This window comes from Schistocerca serialis, chromosome 8 (genome assembly GCF_023864345.2).
Source record: "Schistocerca serialis cubense isolate TAMUIC-IGC-003099 chromosome 8, iqSchSeri2.2, whole genome shotgun sequence".
NCBI lineage: Eukaryota > Metazoa > Arthropoda > Insecta > Orthoptera > Acrididae > Schistocerca > Schistocerca serialis.
This window is the reverse complement of record NC_064645.1, coordinates 551,558,102-551,581,565: the sequence shown is the minus strand read 5'-3', so window position 1 is coordinate 551,581,565 and position 23,464 is coordinate 551,558,102. Positions and strand designations below refer to the sequence as shown.

Genomic DNA, 23,464 nt, shown 5'->3' with positions numbered 1-23,464 from the left:
AACAGCCAAAAACATTTTATTAATTGTGACATTTCCAGTTGTGAAAGTTTACATTTTACAAAGAACAGCACTGTTGTGCATTTCGTTTTGTCCACTTAGGTGTTAAGTAACAGTTCTGTTACTTTGCACATCAAATGTCAGAAGTGTTTCGTCCACGTTCGCTATTTGTCTTAGTTCCATGTTGGTTTTCTTTCGATGTTGAATAACACAATGATGGAAAGATAATATATTTGCTTCAGACTCTTGTGGCATTGTCTGTGATATTTTGGTTTTGGTTTGCATGATGTTTCAAAAACATGTAGCGCCAACCAACTCCACCCTTAAAGTCTGTTAAGTTCCACTGTTGAGCTAGCTTACAAGTGTGTATTTGAACCATTTTTGTATTAACTCAAATGCCATTATTGACCATGTCCTTGAAACCATTTCAGTACTCCTCATCTACTCTTGGCCATTTTGCATTCAGTCCTCTATTTGCACATTTAGTCTTCATTTTTCTTCAATTCTTCTTTACTATCCTGCCAATCACGAATGGTTTTTTCTGTTAGTGAAGGGCCGAAATGTTGCTCAGCTGCTCTGTTTCCATATTCTTCTGCATATGCTATTACTTTCAATTTATAGCTCACATCATACAAATACCTTTTATTTTTTCCACTACGAAACTACCTGTTAACAAAAGTATTGTACTGTTACCGATAATAAAAATCACTTTCGATTCACGCTCACCATAGACTGCAATGACGCATCATAGACTAGACAGTGTTCTGGGTTTGTGGTGGCAGGGGGGAAGGGAGACAGTGTTAGCAAGCTTATGAATCCTCGCAACTCATGTTCATCGCATTGGTGCACTGCTGCTGCCAGTTGAATCTAATGTTGCCAGGTGGAGATAGGTTTCCCGTGGCATTGAATATATGGCCAGTTTTAAGACTGGTGAGAATTTTAAATCAAACACTGGACATTTGTATATTGATTTTGAGTATAAGATGCACCTGAATTTTGGAGGCAATTTTTCGAAGAAAAAAGTGCTCCTTATGGTCCATAAAATACTGCAGGTCCTTTTCAAGGCCACCACAATCTCGATCAACTTCGAGGAATTTTCAAAAACCAAATCAGTTTTATTATCTGACCTACGTCAAAAACATGACTATGATAGGTTTCGCAAACAAGAAACCCACCAAGGTATGAATGTCTACCGACCAAGAATTCATGGCATGAGACTAGTTATAGAGAGACCTCACTCAAAGTGTTCCGCAAACCAAGCCTAGTGATGACAGATGACGATGACACTGAAATCCTAACTGGAACTCGACAAGTGTACAGTAACTTCTCTCAACAACCCCACTGCCACAAATTTGTTTTCCAACCTTCAGGCAGTCACCACAACCAGTAAAAAGAAAGGAGAGGAAAAAAACAACAAAAAACAGAGATGTCAACAACCAACAAATTGATTGGGGTTATAGCGCAATGTAACAACAATGGACTCGAGATTAACCTGCGGGCAGGGTGCCAGCAACTCAAATTCGTCCATTACCTAAAGCAACTGAAGACATTCTGTTGCTGACAATGGAAGAAGAGTTTCAACACTGATCTCCTTTTTGTCAGCTGTGACATCAATCAAATTATAAAGAAGCAGATTCTCCAAGCAATACACCCTACACAACACAGTTATGTACACCACACAAAAAGTTTTACAACCTCAGTTGCACATTTCCGAAGCAGCCTCAACTTTAAAAAGGCCAAGTGGAATGACTTCAGCAAAATGGTTGAATACAAAATGTTGGAAATAGATTCCAATCCAAACATCTGTGATGCATTCATCAAGCTCCTGTTTAAAGCTGTGTGTAGGAGCATCTCAAGGGGCTGCAGAACCAGCTACATACCCGAGGTACCAAGATGACAAAGCACAGCTATATGCTGATTTTTGAGACAGCTTTGAGGAAGAGACACACAGTGATGCAACAAGGGAGTTGTGTGACACACTAATGCAGAGAACATGTTCCACTCACACAGCTGTGTGGTGCAAATTGATGACAAGCCTCAACTTTACTCACAACAGCAAGATGACCTGTTCCACAATAAAGAAATTATCCAAAACCCTCACAAACCTGTATGATTTAGCAACATCGCTGAAAATGAAATTGTCCATCAACTTCTACTTAATGGGAAGTGCACCAGATAGCGTCTTAAGGCTAGTGATAAGGTAACAGGTGATATAAAATCAGAAACTGACACTATCAGCTTGCCCATCACAGCAGATGAAATCACTTTAAGGTATCCGAGTTCTGAAAGGTGGCAAAGCTGTTGCGGTAGACAATGTACATGCAGAATCTCAAACACCTCAGCATAAGAGTACTGACTGGCTCAGCCAAATGTTCAACAAATGCCTGCAAATGTTCAACATTCTGAAACTCTGCAGACAAGCTCATGTTGTCACTTTGATCAAGCCAAGAAAGTCACCAGATGAACTGAAAAATTTTCAGCCATTATCTGTACTCTGCCATTCGTTCATGCTATTTGAATGAATTCTTCTAGCCCATCTCATCCCGCTCTTAGTGCACAACCTCGCTCCCGATCTGGGTGGTCTTCCATAGGCAAGTATTGAATCTTACCCAGCATATCAAGGATGGCGTCGAGAAGGTTTTGCCACCAGTGTAGCCTTTGTTGACCAGAGTGCAGCCTATGTCACAGTAAACATCAGGAAACTTCCCCAAACATGTAAAACACGACTAAAGAATACGGCTTTATGAAGATCACTGAAGAGCTGCTCAGCAACAGGGGATTCTCTGTTAGTCTTCAAAACACCAAAACTTGGTGGTAAAAAACAAAAATAAGGTCTCCCCCAAGGAAGTGTTCTTACTCCCATACTAACCTGTACACCAAAAATGTAACAAGGCTTGCACCTCATTTATTTATGCCAACGACCTGGCCCTCACTACCCAGCATAAGACACCGAAGTAATTGAAATACAACTTTCACCTGCTCTTGACAAAATGGGGAAGTATTACATCAGCAGCCTGAAGACAAATCCAAGCAAAACAGCAGTCAGCACTTTCCATCTCTTAACAAATATGTTAACTACATGTTAAAACTGTCATAGCTGGGAACGCCTTTCAATCGCACTCTACCCCTAAATTCCTCAGGGTTATTCTTGATAGGCTGAAATTCGAGGAGCATTGTGACAGCATTGGAATGAAGGTCGCCGCACAAAAGAATATCTTAAAAACCTGAAAGGCCCAAGTTGGGAGCAAGCCCACATGCACTTCAGATGTCGGCTCTAGCCTGGTGCTACTCTGCAGGAGAATATCCTGCCACTTGAAACAGGTTGATATTGCTCTTCACCAAACTTTCCACCTGGTGACAGGATGTCTGATGCTAACCCAGTCAGGAAGACCCAAGTTATGGCCAGAGCAGCTCCACCTTATATCAGGCAGACAGTGACAATGAAATCCAAAAGGAGTAAAGCCAACTCTGATGACATGGACCCATTTCACGGTCATGAACCTGTTGCTTGGCTCCTTGGAGCAAGAGAAGCTTCATCTTGGGTCCTGCCCCTTAGTAAAGTCAAAGGCAGAAGAGAGGCTTCAATACTGGCAGGAAAGAGCTAAAAGTGATTGGATACCGGCCAGTGAGGAGCTACCCCCAGGAAACAGCCTGTAATGGCCAAATCATTCAATCGTCTTCACGTGGGCATTGGCCAAAGTAAAATGGCCATGTTAAAATGGGGACTCTGTGATAATCAAGACATCTGCTGATCGTGTGGTGTTGAACAGATAATGATCAATTTCCTTGCCTCGTTTCCACTATCTCCTCAGGCATTGTGACGCAAGAGGATCTTGTATCGTCAAGTCCAAAAGCAGCACACATCACTGATGCACTACACTTTATTGCAATGGTTGAAGTCGACATGCTAAAAAGATAATGAAGTTATGACTGAAGTTTTCATTACACTCCTAACTTGCTGTCAAATACTGTATCATGTCTTAGACATTTTAATTACAGTAAAGATTATCAGCTGCTGCAGAACAATTATTGTACTGTATTTCAGGTAATAGCCTCCTCTTAAATTAATGGAATAAACTATGCCACAATAACAGTAGTACCAACAAAAGTTACAAATTGAAACAAAGAAAATGGGAAAGTTGTGTTTCAGGTGGAAGTCATTTGTTTTACACAATGAAAAAAATACTGCTGCATATTCATAAACAATCATATTTATATTTTGGACATATAAAGAATAAATTTTCAACACAGAATGTTCTCAAAGACAATAGCAGCTTTCTTAATACCCTTCTTCTGGAAAGCAAAAACCACTTTCTCAGAGTTGTACTATTGTTAAAAGGCAATGGTTAATAGCATTTGGTCCATACGTCTCATAGAGATTTCATTCAGAAAGGCAAGAATACACATCTTTCTAATAATTTCACAAAAATATCTTCGGCACACTAAGTGCTGACTGAGCACTTCTGTTAAAGAACAGAACTATAAAAATAGTCAATTTACATATATAAGAAGTGACGAGGCACTGACTTCTATAATGGGTTTTACAAAATAGGACTGGGTGGTAATTATTGTACTGCACAGAGATAACAGATATAAAAATAACTTACTATGGTACAATATTCACATACATGAGTTAAAAATATATACAAACTCTTAAAATGTGTCACATCTCATATAATAACCCTGTACAGTTTGTAACTTGTAAATACTGTGGTGGGATATAAGAAACACTTAAGATACATCCACTTCTTGCAGTCATAATGGAGATAACTGCCACTTTTCATTAGCTCTTTACTGATTGAATATCCAACAAGTCAATAACATCATCAGACAGCCTCAAAAATACTGGGTTTAATAATAAATAATTAACAAAATACTCTCTGATAGGCATACAAATTACAATTAACAACAGGAGATTCCATCTGAATTATATTCAACAAGTTATCTTCGCTGACCTGGGCCTTCTTCAAGTTTCCGCCAAACAACCTGAAGCAATTAGCCACACAATAAATTAGAATTGGATCTATGATCATCATATTATACAAAAAAATAAATGAAAACGTTATATACTAGTACAGCACTAAGTAAAATTAGTTTATATGAAATAATACTGTGGTCTCAACAAAATACTATGTAATTTCATAGATTTTGTTTTCTTCTGACAGAAAACAAATATTGTTTAACGTGGAAAGATTCCAAATGTTGAATGAAATTGTCTTCTGTTGCCATGACATCAGCCAGATATATTGGCTTTTTTTGTTGTTACTGTTACTGTTACGTTACGTTACGTTACCACTTGTTTCTGGCTAACACCATTATCAAAACGCTTAATTCAGTTTTCAAAATTGATGACAGTTGTGTCATTGTGTCTAAGAATATGAAAAATTTGTTGAAATCAGTGATTTGTGTTGCAAAACTGTTTCATGATTTTCATTTTTTTTATGTGCAATGGCAGAGAAATCTGGACAAAAAGAAACAGCTATTTCTTTTAACATGAAGATAGCACTGCTTATGGCAGCTGATGAAAAATACAGATCAACTTTGGAAACCTGTAAAGAGTTTGGCATTGTTAAATTTTATGCTGGACTGAGACTCGAACCTGTGACCTTAGCCTTAAGTGGACAAGTGCCCTATCCAAACATGACTCACAGCCCCCCTAAAAACCTCACTTCTGCCTCTTCTACTGTCCAAATGTCACTACTGTTCTCCTGCTTACCTTGTGGGACTTGCAGTCTGCTCAGAACAAAGGTGTTATCAGAGAGAGAAGATGATAAAAGAATGGATAGAGCAATTAATAACCAGGGAAAATGAGAATGAGAGAGAGAGAGAGAGAGAGAGAGAGAGAGAGAGAGAGAGAGAGAGAGAGAGAGGTGGGGAGAGGAAAGTATAGCAGGGTAAGGATGAGAAAAGATGGTGTAATGGTGCCTGCTGTAGTGTGCAGGGACATGGTGGGGACAGGATGGTGAACTGCTGGGTATCCCCATTAGGACAGCGATTTTATTTGGGGGGGGGGGGGGGGGGGATAGAGGGAATGGGTTAAGCAGATGAGAATGGGGCAGAAGGTGTTTTTGAGCTGGAGTGGAGACGGGATGGGAATAATGGCAGGTGGGGTGACAGAAGCTACCAAAGATTGAGGCCAGGGGGGATATGGAAAAGAAGGAGATGTTGCAGAGATAATTACTAACTAATCAGTTCAGAAAAGCTAGTGTTGGTGGGAAGAATCCAGATGTCATGGGATGTGAAGCAGGCACTGAAGTCGAGCGTATTGTGTTGTGCAGCATGCTCAGTAGCAGGGTGGTCCAATTGTTTCTAGGCTACAGTTGAGCAGTGGCCATTCATCTGGAAAGATAGATTTTTAATGGTCATGCCCATGAAGGCTGCTACAGAGTATATGCAAGAAGTTGGTAGACTACATGCCTGCTTCCACAGGTGGGCCTGCCACTGATGGGACAGGAAACAGCCATGACAGGATTGGGGCAAGGTGTTAGGAGTAGGGATGGACAGGGATATTGCTTACATTGGGTGGTGGAATACAATTGTGAGAGGGGAGAGGAAGATATTTCTCATTTCAGGACACAATGTGAGGCAAATGAAGCACATGGTTTTGGGCAGCATGTTCAGCAAGTGGGTGGTCCAGCTACCTCTTTGCCACAGTTTGTTGGTGCCCAAACAATGCAGACAGACAACTTGTTATTCTTCATGCCCACATAGATTGCAACATAGTGTTTGCAGCACAGTTTGCAGATCACACGGCTGCTTTCACACGTACAAATGCCTTTGATGGAATAGGTAATGACTGCGACAGGAACAGAGTTGGTGGTTGGGGGAGGATGTATGAGATAAGTCTTGCCTCTAGGTCTATTGCAAGTACATGATCCATGAGGCAAGGGGTTGGGACCAGGGGTGCAGCATGGACAGAAAGGGATAGTGTGTAAGACTTTTGGGTGGTGGAATACCACTGTGGGAGGGGTGGAAAGGATAGTGGGCAAGATATTCCTCATTTCAGGGCACAACGAAAGGCGGTCAAAACCCTGGCACAAAAGGTGATTCAGTGGCTCCAGTCTAGTCACTGCAGTCAGAGAAAATGTTTTAGCCTATAGCTTAACTGTATAGAAAAGGCACCTGTCTGCCACTCAATGTCTCCTTTATATGGTGAGTAGCAATCTATACTTTTCACAACACTGTTGTTATTTCATCCTGGACTTTCCATCATATAAACAGTTATATACTGTATGAAGCAAGGGGACACTGTGGCCATTATTTATCCGTGGAACATGGAGTTCTAATGTATTGCTAGTGATGGTGGCATTCACCTGTAAAATATTCCAGCAGTACAACAGCCCTCCCAATTTGGATCTCTGGTTGGGGACTACTCAGGAAGTGGTTGTCATCAGAAGGGAAAAAAATTGACATTCTACAAGTCAGAACATATAATTTTAGATCCCGTCATCAGTCAAGTAGGTAGGTAGGTAGGTAGGTAGGTTACAGAATTTAAAGAGGGAAATGGATAAGCTGAAGTTAGATATGGACAGAATTAGTAATGCGGGTTGGCAGGGGAAAAAAAACCAGGAATTCTGATAAAGTCAATACAGGGCTACCAAGATAAAATTAAATATGGGTAATACAGGAGTAGGCCTAATAATGAACAACAAAATTGGAATACTGGTAAGCTACTATGAACAGCATAGTTGGAGTATTGTAGCCAAAACAGAGATGAAGACAACACCCACCACAGTAGTACAAGTTTATATGCCTACTAGCTCCGCAGATGTGGAAGAGGTCTGGATATGCCGGAATGTTTTGAAAAGATATTTCAAAACCAAATTTAAAATGCAAAAGATTTCCAGTGGCAGATGGGGACTCTAACCACAAGGTTATGAACTGCAGATTCAAGCTAAAAAAAAAAAAAAAAAAAAAAAAAAAAAAAAAAAAAAAAAAAAAAAAAAAAAAAAAAAAATGCAGATACCTAGGAAATAAGGAGCTGGGACCTGTACAGATCAAAAGAACCAGCAGTTGTTGAGAGATTCATGTGGAGTATTAGGTAACTACTGACAAACAGGGGAAGAAACACAATAAAAGATGAATGGTTGGTACAGAGAGATGAAATAGTGAAAGCAACAGAGGATCAAATAGCAAAAGAGAAAATGCCCAGCAAAAATTCTTGGATAATACATGAAATCTTGAATCTGACAAAGGGAGAAGTATACACATGCAGCAAATGAATCAGATGAAACAAAATATAGATATTAAAAATGTTGAAATTTATTCCCAAAATTCAACTTAACTGTACTATCAAAAGCAACAAATGTAAATTTGTGATGGACCAGAACTTGAACCCGTATTTCCCATTTACTGCAAGTTGTGGTCGCTTTACTACTTACATTATATGAGCGAGTACTTCGGACAGACCCAACTTACACATGTCACACACCTATCAATTTCTTCTCACGGTTTATTAATTCATTTATCCAAACTTGCACATCTCATGATTCCCAAGAAGGTTTTGAAATAAGGACAGTTAGAAATCACCGACAATTGTCACTTTCATCACAGCTAGAAATCCGGGTTTAAGTCCTGGTCCAGTACAACTTTTCATATGTCGCTTTACATAGTACATCTACATCTATTCCCATATTTGAAACTGTAGTTCATCATCAAGCATAAATATACAATATAATGTGACAATGGTCCTGTGACAAAAATAACAAATACAGTCTGAGACTTCTCATCGTCTTGATCTTGAAACTTGCATGGGAATCATGAGATGTGAGTGTGGGTAAATGAGTTACCAATCCTGTGAGAAGAAATAGAGAGGTGTATCACATATGGAAGTTTGGGTCAGTTCACGCAGTGTACTCACATAGCCTAAGTGGCAAGTGGAAAATCCAGGTTCAAATTCCAGCCTGGTACAACTTTTCATACTATGAAAAGAACATATTCCTACTCTCCTCATAAAGGAGATGGGGGACAACAAAATGATGAGAGCTTTTGCTCGAAAGATCTTCTTCTAAACTAAAAAATACCCATATATTCATGCAACCACAACTCTCACTCTCTCACTCTCTCTCTCTCTCTCTCTCTCTCTCTCTCTCTCTCACACACACACACACACACACACACACACACACACACACAACTGTCTCTGGCCACTGAAGCCAGACTGCAAGCAACTGTGCCTCATAGGAATAGCAATCTGGATACTGGGTGTAAGGACGAGGCTGGGGCAGTGAGGGGGAGGGACAACAGTGTGGTAGTGCATTTGGTAGGTATGACTTTGTGGGAAAGGGGAAAGGAGAGAAGCAGAGAGGGGATAAAAGAGAGAGAGACAAGTGAGTGTGTTGCAGAATAGAAGGCTGTGAAGTGCTGGACTGGGAGAAGGGAAGGGGATAGGTAGGCGAGTGACAGGGACTAGCGTAGTTTGAGGCCAGGGGGTTATGGTAATGTAGGATATACTGCACAGAGAGTTCCCACCTGTGCAGTTGAGAAAAAGGTGGTGCTGGCAGGAAGGATGTAAAAGGCATAAGCTGTGAAGTTGTCGCTGAAGCGATGCACGTTGTGTTGGGCTGTGTGTTCAGCAACTGAATGTCCAGCTGTCTGTGTGGACAAGCTGTCCACATTCCTCCAGAATCGCAACATCCCCCATTCATTTCAACTTGGTCCTCCTCAACCCAACAAGGCACCTTTCTTGATGTTGACCACCTCACTCAAAGATAGCTACATCAGTACCTCCGCCTGTATCAGTCTATCAACCACCAGCAATACCTCCACTCTCCAACAGTTGCCACCTGTTCCATAACAAGAAGGCACTTCCATACAGCCTAGCCACCCATGGCTATCACTTCTGTAGTTATGATCATTCCCTCCCCAAATATATCAAAGGTATCACTGAGACCTTCACAAGGTGAAATCACTCCCTCTAACTTTGTACAGAAACAGATCTCCCACACCCTGTCTCTCCAGTTGCTTACCACTTTCTACATTCTCACCGTCTACCCACAAAAGAGCTCTCCGCTGATGACTATCACCCAGGACTCACACAACAGAATCACATTCTGTGCCGGGGTTTCGACTACATCTCGTTGTGCCCTGAAATGAGTATCCTACCCATTATCCTTCCCCGAACTCCCACAGAGGTTGTCTGCCACCCGCCAAATCCACACAATATCGTTGTCCGTCCCCATCTACGTCTGCTCCTAGCCTCTTACCTCATACATTCCCCTGCCATCACCTATTACAATCCAGTCACAAGCATCACTTATCCCTTCAAAGGAAGGGCTATCCGTGAAAGCAGTCATGTGATCTACAAACTAAACTGCAACAAATTTGCTACATTCTACATGGGCATCACAACCAAGAAGCTGTCTGCTTGCAAATTGTGGCCAACAGACAGCTGGCTCATCCAGCTGCTGGACATGCTGCCCAACACAATGTGCTTCACTTCACTTCAATGACTGCTTCACAGCCTGCGCCATCTGGATCTTTCCCAACACCATCTTCCCTGGACTGCACAGGTGGGAATTCTCCCTGCAATATATCCTTTGTTCCCATAAACCCCCAGGCCTCAACCTTACTAGTCCCTGTCCTCCACACACGTATCACCCTCAAGCACTACATAGCCTTCTATTCCACCATTGCACCCATTCGTCTCTCTCTTTCTTCCCTTTTCCTTTTCCACTTCCCCTCCCCTCAGCCCTCCCAACTGCACTTAGCAGCCCTACCCTGTGCACCACATCCATGCATGCTCCCAGAAACACCCTCCCCTACACCTGCATTGCTGTCCTTCCGTACCCCTACCGTAGCCTCCTCCTTACCCCCGCTACCCCAGACTGCTTCTCCCACAAGGTGCAACTGCTTACAGCACTAGCCTCAGTGGCCACAGACACTGGGCATGTCTGCGTGAGTTGTCCTTGTGCGCGCATGCGGTAATCTACACTTTTCATAATATTATCATATTTCCATTCTGGATTTTCCAGTGTTTGGCAAATTTTAGTATGTCACTTTAGGTAGTACATCTACGAGGTCTGTTCAAAAAGTAAGGCGACTTTATATTTTTATGAAAAAATATTTATTTATTCATCAATATTCATGTTGTTCCCTTCAAAGTAGTCCCCCTCAGATACAACACACTTGTGCCAACACTTCTTCCAATCCTCAAAGCACTTCTCATAAGCGCCGTTTGGCACAGCCTTGAATACTTCCCACAATGTAGTTTTTATTTCCTCAATCATTGAAAATCTTCATCCTTTCATAGGTCTCTTCAGTTTTGGGAACAGGAAAACATTGCAGGGGACCAAATCTGGTTAATATGGTGGCTGAAGCAGGATTATAGTGTTGTTTTTGTACAAAAAATCTCTCACAAGCAACGATGAATGAATAGCTACATTGTCGTGATGCGAAAGCCACGAACTGTTTTTCCACAATTCCTGAAGTTTTTTGCATATGGCACATTATGTCAAGGTAATACTCTTTATTGCCGAATGACCTTGAGGCAAAAATTCATCATGCACTATGCCATAGCGGGGTGGGGGGGGGGGGGGGGTGGGGTGGGGGTGGGGGGTGGGGTGGGGGGGGGAACAAACCAGTGAGCAAAACTCTGACATTTGATCGAACTTTGCATGCTTTTTTCAGTCTTGGCTCTCCGGGATGCTTACACTGGGACGATTGGGCTTTGGTTTCGACATCATAACTGTAAACCCATGTTTTGTCACCAGTTATGACCCTTTTGAGCAAATCAGGATCATCACTGACATCATTCAAGAGCTCCTGAGTGATGGTCATGCAATGGTTCTTCTGATCAAAATTGGGAAGTTTTGGAACAAACTTTGCTGACACATGTCTCATGCCCAAAACATCCAAAAAAATTATATGACACGAGCCGACAGATATGCCAACATCCTCAGCACCTTCTCTTATGGTAATCTGACAATTTCCCACAACAATTTTCTTCACAGCTTCGACATTATCAGCTGCTGTTGATGGGCATCCAGAGTGAGGTTCGTCATTGGCAGCTTCTCGACTATCTTGGAAGAGCTTGTACCACTTCTAAACATTTTTTTACTTAGAGCAGACTCATCATATGCCACTGTCAAGATTTCAAGTGTTTTAGAGCACTTGATTCCATTTTTCACATACATTTGATGCAAAAACTTTGCTCCATTTTTTTTATAATAATCATTATAAGAGGTTTTAGGTAGGGTGGCAGGTGATCGGCATGAAAAGAAGTGCTCCATCACAGCGAGGCCCTGGACGTGCGGAATATTTGTGTATAAGGAAGTGGCATCAATGGTTACAAGGATGGTTTCCGGGGGTAACAGACTGGGTAAGGATTCCAGGTGTTCGAGAAAGTGGTTGGGGTCTTTGATGAAGGATGGGAGCCTGCATGTAATGGGTTGAAGGTGTTGATCTGCGTAGGCAGAGATACGTTCTGTGGGGACTTGGTAACCAGCTACAATGGGGCGGCTGGGATGATTGGGTTTGTGAATTTTAGGAAGAAGGTAGAAGGTAGGGGTGCGGGGTGTCGGTGGGGTCAGCAGGTTGATGGAGTCAGGTGAACGGTTTTGTAGGGGGCCTAAGGTTCTGAGGATTCCTTGAAGCTCCGCCTGGACATCAGGAATGGGATTACCTTGGCAAACTTTGTATGTAGTGTTGTCTGAAAGCTGACGCAGTCCTTCAGCCACATACTCCCGACGATCAAGTACCACGGTCGTGGAACCCTTGTCCGCCAGAAGAATGACGATGGATCTTCAGATCACGGATAGCCTGGGCTTCAGCAGTGGTGATGTTAGGAGTAGGATTAAGGTTTTTTAAGAAAGATTGAGAGGCAAGGCTGGAAGTCAGAAATTCCTGGAAGGTTTGGAGAGGGTGATTTTGAGTAAGAGGAGGTGGGTCCCGCTGTGACGCAGGACGGAACTGTTCCAGGCAGGGTTCAATTTGGATAGTGTCTTGGGGAGTTGGATCATTAGGAGTAGGATTGGGATCATTTTTCTTCGTGGCAAAGTGATATTTCCAGCAGAGAGTACGAGTGTAGGACAGTACATCTTTGACGAGGGCTGTTTGGTTGAATCTGGGAGTAGGGCTGAAGGTGAGGCCTTTGGATAGGACAGAGATTTCGGATTGGGAGAGAGGTTTGGAGGAAAGGTTAACTACTGAATTAGGGTAATGTGGTTCCAGATTGTATTGATTAGAATTTTGAGGTTTTGGGGGGAATGGAGCTGGAAGTGGGAGATTGAGTAGATGGGAGAGACTGGCAAGTTGATACACACAAACAAACACAAACATACACACAAAATTGTGTTTGTTTGTTTGTGTGTCTATCAACATGCCAGTGCTTTCATTTGGTAAGTCACATCATCTTTGTTTTTAGATATATTTTTCCCACATGGAATGTTTCCCTTCCTACCCTTGTAACCGCCCCCGGTGTAAAACCTGTCCCATGCACCCTCCCACCACCACATACTTCAGTCCTGTAACCCAGAACATGTACACGATCAAAGGCAGAGCCTCATGTGAAAGCACCCATGTGATTTACCAACTGACCTGCCTACACTGTGAAGCTTTCTATGTGGGAATGACCAGCAACAAACTCTCCATTCACATGAATTGACACAGGCAGACAGTGTTTGTTGGTAATGAGGATCACCCTGTGGCTAAACATGCCTCGGTGCACGGCCAGCACATCTTGGCACAGTGTTACACTGTCCGGGTTATCTGGATACTTCCCACTAACACCAACCTGTCAGAACTCCGGAGATGGGAACTTGCCCTGCAGTATATCCTCTCTTCTCATTACCCACCAGGCCTCAACCTTCGCTAATTTCAAGTTGCCGCTGCTCATACCTCACCTGTCATTCAAAAACATCTTTGCCTTTGTACTTCCACCTCGACTGACATCTCTGCCTAAACTCTTTGCCTTTACAAATGTCTTCTTGTGTCTGTGTATGTGCGAATGGATGGATGTGTGTGTGTGTGTGTGTGTGTGTGTGTGTGTGTGTGTGTGTGTGTGTGTGTGTGTGTGTGTGCCCGCGCGCTGTTGGTTGCGAATATCTAAAAACAAAGATGATGTGACTTACCAAACTAAAGTGCTGGCAGGTCGATAGACACACAAACAAATACAAACATACACACAAAATTCGAGCTTTCGCAACCTAAGGTTGCTTCATCAGGAAAGAGGGAAGGAGAGGGAAAGACAAAAAGATGTGGGTTTTAAGGGAGAGGGTAAGGAGTCATTCCAATCCCGGGAGCAGAAAGACTTACCTTAGGGGGAAAAAAGGACAGGTATACACTCACTCACTCGCGCGCGCTCGCACACACACACACACACACACACACACACACACACACACACACACACACACATATCCATCCGCACATACACAGACACAAGCAGACATTTGTAAAGGCAAAGAGTTTGGGCAGAGATGTCAGTCGAGGCGGAAGTACAGAGGCAAAGATGTTGTTGAAAGACAGGTGAGGTATGAGCGGCGGCAAATTGAAATTAGCGGAGATTGAGGCCTGGCGGATGAAGAGAAGAGAGGATATACTGAAGGGCAAGTTCCCATCTCCGGAGTTCTGACAGGTTGGTGTTCGTGGGAAGTATCCAGATAACCCGGACGGTGTAACACTGTGCCAAGATGTGCTGGCTGTGCACCAAGGCATGTTTAGCCACAGGGTGATCCTCATTACCAACAAACACTGTCTGCCTGTGTCCATTCATGCGAATGGACAGTTTGCTGCTGGTCATTCCCACATAGAAAGCTTCACAGTGTAGGCAGGTCAGTTGGTAAATCACGTGGGTGCTTTCACACGTGGCTCTGCCTTTGATTGTGTACACCTTCCGGGTTACAGGACTGGAGTAGGTGGTGGTGGGAGGGTGCATGGGACAGGTTTTACACCGGGGGTGGTTACAAAGGTAGGAAGGGAAACATTACATGTGAGAAAAATATATCTAAAAACAAAGATGATGTGACTTACCAAATGAAAGTGCTGGCATGTTGATAGACACACAAACAAACGAACACAATTTTGTGTGTATGTTTGTGTTTGTTTGCCAGCGCTTTCGTTTGTTAAGTTACATCATCTTTGTTTTTAGATATATTTTTCCCTCTTGTAAAGAAGTAGTCTTTTAATAAATGAGCAAAAAGTTGTCTACAACTTGTACAGACTGCTAAAAAGAGTTGACAGGAACAAGAAGGGAGCAGTAACTGAGAAGGAATTGAGACAATGTTGTAACCTCTCCCCAACGTTATTAAATCTGCACACTAAGCTACCAGTAAAGGAAACCAAAGAGAAATTTGGTAAGAGAATTAAAGTTCAAAAAGAAGACATAAAACTGAGGTACGTAGAAGACAATGGAATTTTGTCAGGGACGATTAAGACCTGAGATATTCAACTGAACAGAATGGATATGGTTTTAAAAAAGAATGGGGTTATATGATGAACATGAACTAAAACAAGAGCAATGGGATATAGTCAAACTAAATCAGGCTGTGCTGACAGAAACTGATTTGTCTTTAGATGCACAACATGCTTCTGAGCATAACATCCTCGAGTTCAATAGCTGCTTCACAACCAATACCATAAGGATCCTTCTCTATGAACTATGCAGATGGAAGTCATCCTCACAACAACTCCTTTGTTCCTGTAATCCTCCTGGCTTCGGTCATCACCAACCCACTGCACCTTCACTCTTTATGCAACAGTCTCTGTCGTTAATGGGCACCCCACATGCTCTGGTATCTCTGCCGCCTATCCATCTCACCTGACCCAACAACCCCTCATGTCAGACAACTGACGAATTGCAATCCCGGCACAATGTAGCTGCACACGTGTGTGTGTGTGTGTGTGTGTGTGTGTGTGTATCTTGTTAAAGGATTCATCCAAAAAGCTAGAAAGTTTTCATTCCTTTCTGTGTCCTCTCAGAAGCTCACCACTTCTGCTACTTTATGAGTGGTCTCCTTCACTTCTAAATTATTTACATATTACCAGAACTTCCCTCATTATATTTATTTTCTCTGGCGTGTTTCTGTATAAAAGACTAAATAAGATCGTGAGAAAAGCAACTAGATGTCACCAGTTGTGGGGTTGCAACCCCATTACACAAAAATATCTAGGATGTAGAACTTAAATGAATCAAATATAGAATTAACTAATGGTGAATACAAGGTATGCTGAACAGAATCAATACTTGCCACAGCAATATTTGCCACTAGCAAAACAAATACTGCATATATTTTTTTGTGAGACACTGACAATTTATGTTTTGTTCTGGTAATACTGTGTCACTCATGTGAATGACTTTTGAAAGCTTAGACTCACTGAGAATTCAAAATTTGCTCAAATATATAAATCTTTACAGTTTCATTGGCATTTGTCTACCAAAGTTATCAGAATATCTACAAGTAGAACAACAGTAAAATTATCCTAGAAATGTATATACACAAACATGTTAATCTACAACAGACAGCATACAGATACTACATACTAATCTACAGGTGATGACCATTAAGTCGCAATCTACTCACATTGCACATCTCCCTGACAAGTGCTTTCTCACCGTCATCAAGATCATCTCCTGCCGCATTCATTGTACTCGCAACTGTGGGATTCTGCTGCTGGTGAGGAATGTAAGTGGAGGAAGGATGAGGCCCACTGCTACCTCTTTCCAGTTGTTCGCGAACTTCAAGTACTTGGAGTGCCTGAACTACAGCCTCCGGTCGGCCACTACTCTGGAATGGAATATGGAACAATAAACAAAATTATGCTGATCACTGATGACTTGCGGGGCTCTGCAAGAAAGACGCCACAAGTGCCCAATTGTTAATACACTTAATACACAGAATTGAGTGTGACTAAAATGATTCCAAGATGAGGATGTATGGATAGACAGACAAGGACGCGCGCGCGCACCTGCACCCGCACACACACACAGATAGTTTCACATTTCATTCATATGTTCCAGTTTCTCAAGCATGAGATCGAAAAGAAGTAGTACAAGATTTTAACATAAATTTGGAATCGCCATATACTTCCCTAATTTGTGTGATGTCCCTGTTTCCTCTCCTTTCTCATTCTAATAAACAATCTTGTCATGACTAAGTCTGGAACTATTCCTGCCTTTGTCAAAACTTATTCGCCAGTTAACTTCACTAACCCTGCCACAATCACCAGTTTAGTTATCCCTGATTATTCTCTGGTTTGGTGTTGTTAAGTTCCTACAAACCATTTTCCGCACTACTTCCAAAATAGAACTTAAGCAGCTGCCAGATGGGGACTGTACAATGGGCCCTTACTAGTGTAGCGAACTGGCCAAAAATTTTCTGACAAAATTTCATTTTCCTGGATACACTGAGAAGAAAATACATAATCTTTCCTACCTGTTATTCCTGTTAGTCATTTTATTTCCACTCTGGTAGTCTCAATCTATGGATTTCCCTAGTAATTATAACAACGCTGATCATTCGCAAACCCAACGAACCACATAATCAGACAGCGATTGGCGTTCACTCGTTTGGCTTTCCTCTGCTCAGCTTGTATAGCCTGGTCCCCTTTTGCCTACAGGAAAGTTTATTTCTAAATGCGATGAGGATTCCCCTAACAGAGACATCACGTACACTATCACGCATTCAAAAATAAACTTATGATTTTTTTTTTATTTTTTTACAATGGGACCAAACTGCTGATGTCATCGGTCCCTGGGCTTACACACTACTTAATCTAACTTACGCTAAGGACAACACATACACCCATGCCCGAGGGAGGATTTGAACTTCCGATGGGGGGAGCTGCACGAACCGTGACGAGTCGCCTCTGACCGCACGGCTACCCCACGCGGCTTATGATTCCTTCAGAAATCAATTTACAGAGTGTGTTCAAAAACCAACAGGGATGCGCATCAAAATCATATGAGTAATCGATAGACCAACGTGCGCTGGATGCTAGGCACTTCGTGAAACTACGTTTTTACTCCTCAAGCATGTGAATTTGGCAGCCCCCCTCTCTCATAGATCCGGGCCCGCTGCGCATGCGTGAATCTGGCAGCTTGGGCGCAGCAGTAAAATTTTGCCCGGTCATGTCTAGCTGCTTTCTGTGACTATTTACACAGCAGCAGCCACATTTCTGTGGCCAGAAATGGGAGAAGGTACAACTCATACGCCACTCAACTGTGCATGCGTATGAGCCCGCTCATAACTGCTAAAATGAATCTAATGTAAACAGTTGTGACGTCACGCTCATCGGAGGCAATTTGTTGTTATGAAGCATTGCATGGTCTTCCTAAAGCCTTTGACACATTTTGCTGCTGGCAAACGCTTATATAAGCACTGTGCTTTGTTGTTGTATATGGCACATTTCCTTTGCAATTTATGTTTTATTTTCTTTTTTTTCTCCTCATTCAAGTTTTATTGTTGCAGTATTATTCTGCAGTAGCGGGATACAGTAATATCCTTTGTTAGAGTATTGATTCTTACCAGTCAAAATTACAAAAATTTAACTGAAAACTAAATGAAAAATTACCCGAATTCTAAAAAATTCCCGGAATTCTAAAAAATTCCCGGAATTCTAAAAAATTCCCGGGTTCTTCCTGGTTTTCTCCCGGATGAAAAAACTCCCGGGTTTCTGCTGGATCTCCCGGTTGTCCCGGGTTGTATACACCCTGCAACTGGTTCTGATCACACCTGGTAGGTAGGGTACAATAAGTAGAGAATACATACCTCAAATAAGCCCGAAGTTTTAGTAAAGCACTTATCAAAACCAAAGCATATTAACATATTAATACAGGAATTCTTCAGGACAACGTATTAGAACCAATACCGTTCCTAACATACATCAATCACTTTCCCTGTAGTGTCAGTCATGGTGAAAAAATTCTTTAGTGATCACGCAAATATTAGATTCACTAAGAAAACAAGAGAACTCCTTGCAGAGCAAGCAAATGAAACTCTCAAAGATGTTTGCAACTGGTGAATAAGAAATAATGTGACAATGAATAGAAAGGAAACAGGTGCCATGAACTTCAGTTTGAAGAGGAAAAATGGGAGAGATGGCATCTCTATAGCCTGTGTAACAAATTGCCAAATTTCTAGGAATAAATACTGATTCTCAGTCACAGTGGTGTGAATATACAAAGATACTTGCAAACAGAATGTTATCAGCATATTATGCCCTTAGAGTCCTGTCATCAGTATGTAACAGCCAACATTGTTTAATTACATACTACTCATATGTGCAATCATTTATGAGCTATGGCATACTTTTCTGGAAACAAACACACAAAATATGAACACAATTTTCAGACTGCAGAAAAGAGTCATAATAATAATAATAATAATAATAATAGTAATACCCGTGTGGAGTTGATAGTCTCCCATCGGGCGCCTCCCCAGGTGGCGGATAGGGGAATGCTCTCCAGATATGGAGGGTACCGGGGAAATAAAATACCCGGGGTGGACCAAAACTATCAACCGAAATCCACTAACGTCTGCCTGGTATCCAGCGGTTAGGGGTCAGCGTCTGTTCGCCTAGATGGTGCGGCTGCAGCAACCTTCTTGATCTCAACAATCAAGTCGTATTCCTCGTGATCTTTCCTCGGAAGGACCACCACCAAGTTAGTTTTCAACTTGAAAACCAAACATGATGATAACACAAGGAATGAATCCACTACCCCGGGCACCAGTCGCAAGGCTGGCTTTACCTGGTCATCAGATTCCGGGGGACCAGGAGCATCATGTTACGCCTAAGGTTGAGAACCAGACGACGTCCAAATTATTACACACAAAACAAAGACACTTCATCGGTACACTTAATACTAATACTCTTTTCAAACTGGGCAAGATCAAACAACTTACAGACGTGCTGCAAAAATTCCAGATCAAAATCCTTGCAATCCAGGAAACACGATTTACGGACGAAACCCATTTTGATACAGACAACTACAGGATCTACAAAGGAAAACCAGCAGTTAAAACTAATGAGAAAGGACTCAAACAGTTTGGCACAGCATTTGCAGTCCACAAATCTATCAGTGACTCTGTCATTGACTTCCAGTCTGCCTCAGAATGTATATCAACGCTCTCCGTCAAATCGGCCAACAAAGCATATACCTTGATCAACGCACACGCACCCACAAATAACTATAACAAGAAGAACTGCCAGAAAGTGGATGACTTCTGGAATGACCTTGAAGAGACGACAAACAAAATTGCCAAACACCATGTAATAATCTTGTTAGGCGACTTTAACGCACAATTAGGTAAAGAGAAAAAATACAGGAAAATCACCGGAATCCATACAGCTCACAAGAGAACTAACAAGAATGGGGAAAGATTGATAAGCTTTTGCGAAAATTTCGGCCTCGTAATTATGTCAACACAATTCAAAAAACCCAACAAGAAACTGTATACTTGGAAGTCGCCCAACACAATGTTGGGTGAATTCCAGATAGACCATGTGGCCATCTCCAAGAGTAACACAGCAGAAATTCTGAATGTGAAAACGAGAAGAGGATTTTTTGACTCAGACCACCATCTTCTACAGATAAAGACCAGATTACAACCCAACAGAAAAAAACCAAAACTAAACAAAGTGCTGAGACCAGACCCCGAATATATAAAACTCAACAAGGAAAACATCTTACAGGAAATTGGTCAGACAAACACCACAAACTGGACAGAACTTGTGGACGTCCTCAAATCCACAATGAAATTGGGTCAACCCCCGAGAAGGAGAAAACACAGGTGGTGGAATATAATATGTGACCAAGCAATAGAAGAAAGGACCAATGCCTGGAAAAACTTCAATAGTCACAAAACATCAGAAAAATGGCAACAATTTCTAGTAATCCGAAAACAAACATCGAAAACTATTCGGAGGGAAAAAAGAAATTATGACAAACGGCGACTAGATGAGATAGAACAAGACTTTAAGAAGAACAACACCAGGAATTTTTATAAGACGTTTAAAGAACATATTGCAGGATACCAGCCACCCAATCTTTGCTTCAAGAAACTGGATGGTTCACTAGAAACTAACACGAAGAATAACTGCCAAATCCTCGCAGACTATTTCAACAAACTTCTCAACTGTGAAAGACCTACAGAGGACATTCACTACGAGACGTCTACACCAAATCCTGACGCTAAACTGCCAACCATCAACGAAATTGTAGAAATTATCAAGACACTGAAAAACAATAGAGCCCCAGGAGAAGATGGAATTATTGCAGAACTATGGAAACTAAATGATGAAAGATTAACAGGAAAAATTCACAAAATCATATTAAACATTTGGGAAACAGAACAGATCCCTTCTGAATGGAAATGCGCACTCATCCATCCACTCCACAAAAAAGGGGACAAAACTGAACCAAATAATTACAGGCGTATCTCACTCGTACCGGTCACATATAAAATCCTATCAAAAGTTCTCATGAATAGATTAGAAGAACAAGCTGACCCACAAATAGGAGAATACCAGGCTGGTTTTCGCAAGGGACGATCATGCATAGAGCAGATCTGGAATCTGAAAATGATTCTCCAGATGAGAAACACCCGAAACACAGTGGTTACTTTTGTAGATTTTAAAAAGGCCTACGACTCAATAGACAGAGTAGTGCTCTGCAAGACGCTGGAAGAATTCAGCATTGACAGAAAGACAAGAGCAATCATTCAGGAAACATTAACTGACACAGTCTCCAAGGTTAAATTTATGGGGGATATCTCGGAACCATTTGTAATCCAAACTGGAGTGCGACAGGGTGACGGACTTTCACCATTACTCTTTAATATCATTCTTGAAAAAATCATCAGGACATGGGAAAAAGAAGTCAAAGGAATCCAAATTGGCATTAGAAAAGATAATAGATTCAATGTGAAGTGTTTAGCTTTTGCAGATGACCTTGCAATCCTCACAAATAATAGAAAAGAAGCCACTAACGCCATAGAGAAGTTACACGAAATTGCACAAAGAACTGGCCTGCAAATCTCATATGAGAAAACCCAGTACATAGAAAGAGTGCCACAAGACAAATTGCCTATTGTGACAACCCATGGGAAAATCATACAAGTACCACATTTTAAATACCTGGGAGAAATCATTCAGCCATCAGGGATCAACCTAAAGGCCAATGAGGAAAGAATAAAAAAATTACAGAAAGCATATAAACTCACGTGGAACTATTATAACAAAAAGTCCATATCCACTAACGCAAAATTGAGGCACTACAACACTGTCGTACTTCCGGAGGCACTGTATGCATCTGAAACAACACAAATAGGTGGGCAAACTAAAATCAAAGAAATAGAGAAACAAGAAAGGAAAATTCTCAGGAAAATTTTTGGCCCGATACAAGAGCAAGGAATCTGGAAGAAGAGACCAACATCAGAATTATATAAATACACAGACAAGATTACAGATACAGTAAGGAAAAGAAGAATGCAGTTCTACGGACATATCCACAGGATGAATGAAAACAGAATTTCAAAGCGAATTCTTAAAGTCATCAACTCAGGCAGGGGAAAAACAAAATGGATAAAAGAAGTTGAAGAGGACCTCAGACAAGCACAAATAACAGTAAACGATGCAGAAAACAGAACTGAATTCAGGAACAGCATCAAAAAACATAAATTTGACACCACAACACAGAAGAGACCAGGATGCAAATGGACAGCGGAGCGAAAGAAACAACACAGTGAACACATGAAGAAAATTTGGGCTCAGAAAAAACACAAACAATCATCATAAAGGAATTCAAGTTCAAACGCTCTCTTAAATGGGAATAATCGAAAATAATAATAATAATAATAATAGTAATAATAACCAAAAATATTAGTCAAGCCTATTGTAAAAATGTGATCAAAATACATAGGATTTTAACTGCCAAGTGAGCATTTGGGTTATTCACCAACAATCATAACGGCCACAGAGTTCACAAGAATCAACATGGATAAAATGACATTTAAGTTACCACTTTTGAAGAAACAATATCATGTAATGGACTTTTCCAATCTCACAGATTTCAGTCAGTTGGCATACTTCACTCAGTTCATCTACAGTTTCCACAAGGATTACAAATTTCCAATTCTTTGCAATGAAAATGAAAAATTGCATGTAGATCAAGTAAGGTAAACGAAGTGTAAATTCTGCATAAATGCAAAAGAATGAAACACCAAGGAATTGCTGCCTGCGAATGATGCATCACTTTCTAAAAAAATCCACTTTCATACACAACTTTCAAGTTAACAATTACTTTCTCAATGAAAATATGTTTTTGTGAAATCCGTCCATTTCCATCAACTGCTTTTCAACATGGAGAAATATGTAACAAGCAGTAACAATAGGGTGTGGCTGAACACACATTTGATTTGACACTGCTAATTGACAGGTCAGTTAAGTGTTTCGATGATCTGCAAAATTATGATATTTTCAATCCATTTTCTGTAAGACATGCTGCAATGCACACTCTTACTTAGCATTG

The 23,464-nt window shown here is 41.4% G+C and overlaps 1 protein-coding gene across 1 annotated transcript in view; it reads right to left on the bottom strand.

Moving 5' to 3' along the window:
• Nucleotides 1-4,190: 4,190 nt before the first annotated feature.
• Nucleotides 4,191-23,464, bottom strand: part of LOC126416599 (coiled-coil domain-containing protein 85C-like) — a 79,375-nt gene continuing 60,101 nt past the window's right edge. The window contains exons 5-6 of the mRNA XM_050084355.1: nt 16,518-16,721; nt 4,191-4,983 (exon numbers count right to left, since the gene is read on the bottom strand). Coding sequence (XP_049940312.1) covers nt 4,939-4,983; nt 16,518-16,721 — 249 coding nt within the window. The 3' untranslated portion in view covers nt 4,191-4,938. The remainder of the gene's footprint in view (nt 4,984-16,517; nt 16,722-23,464) is intronic.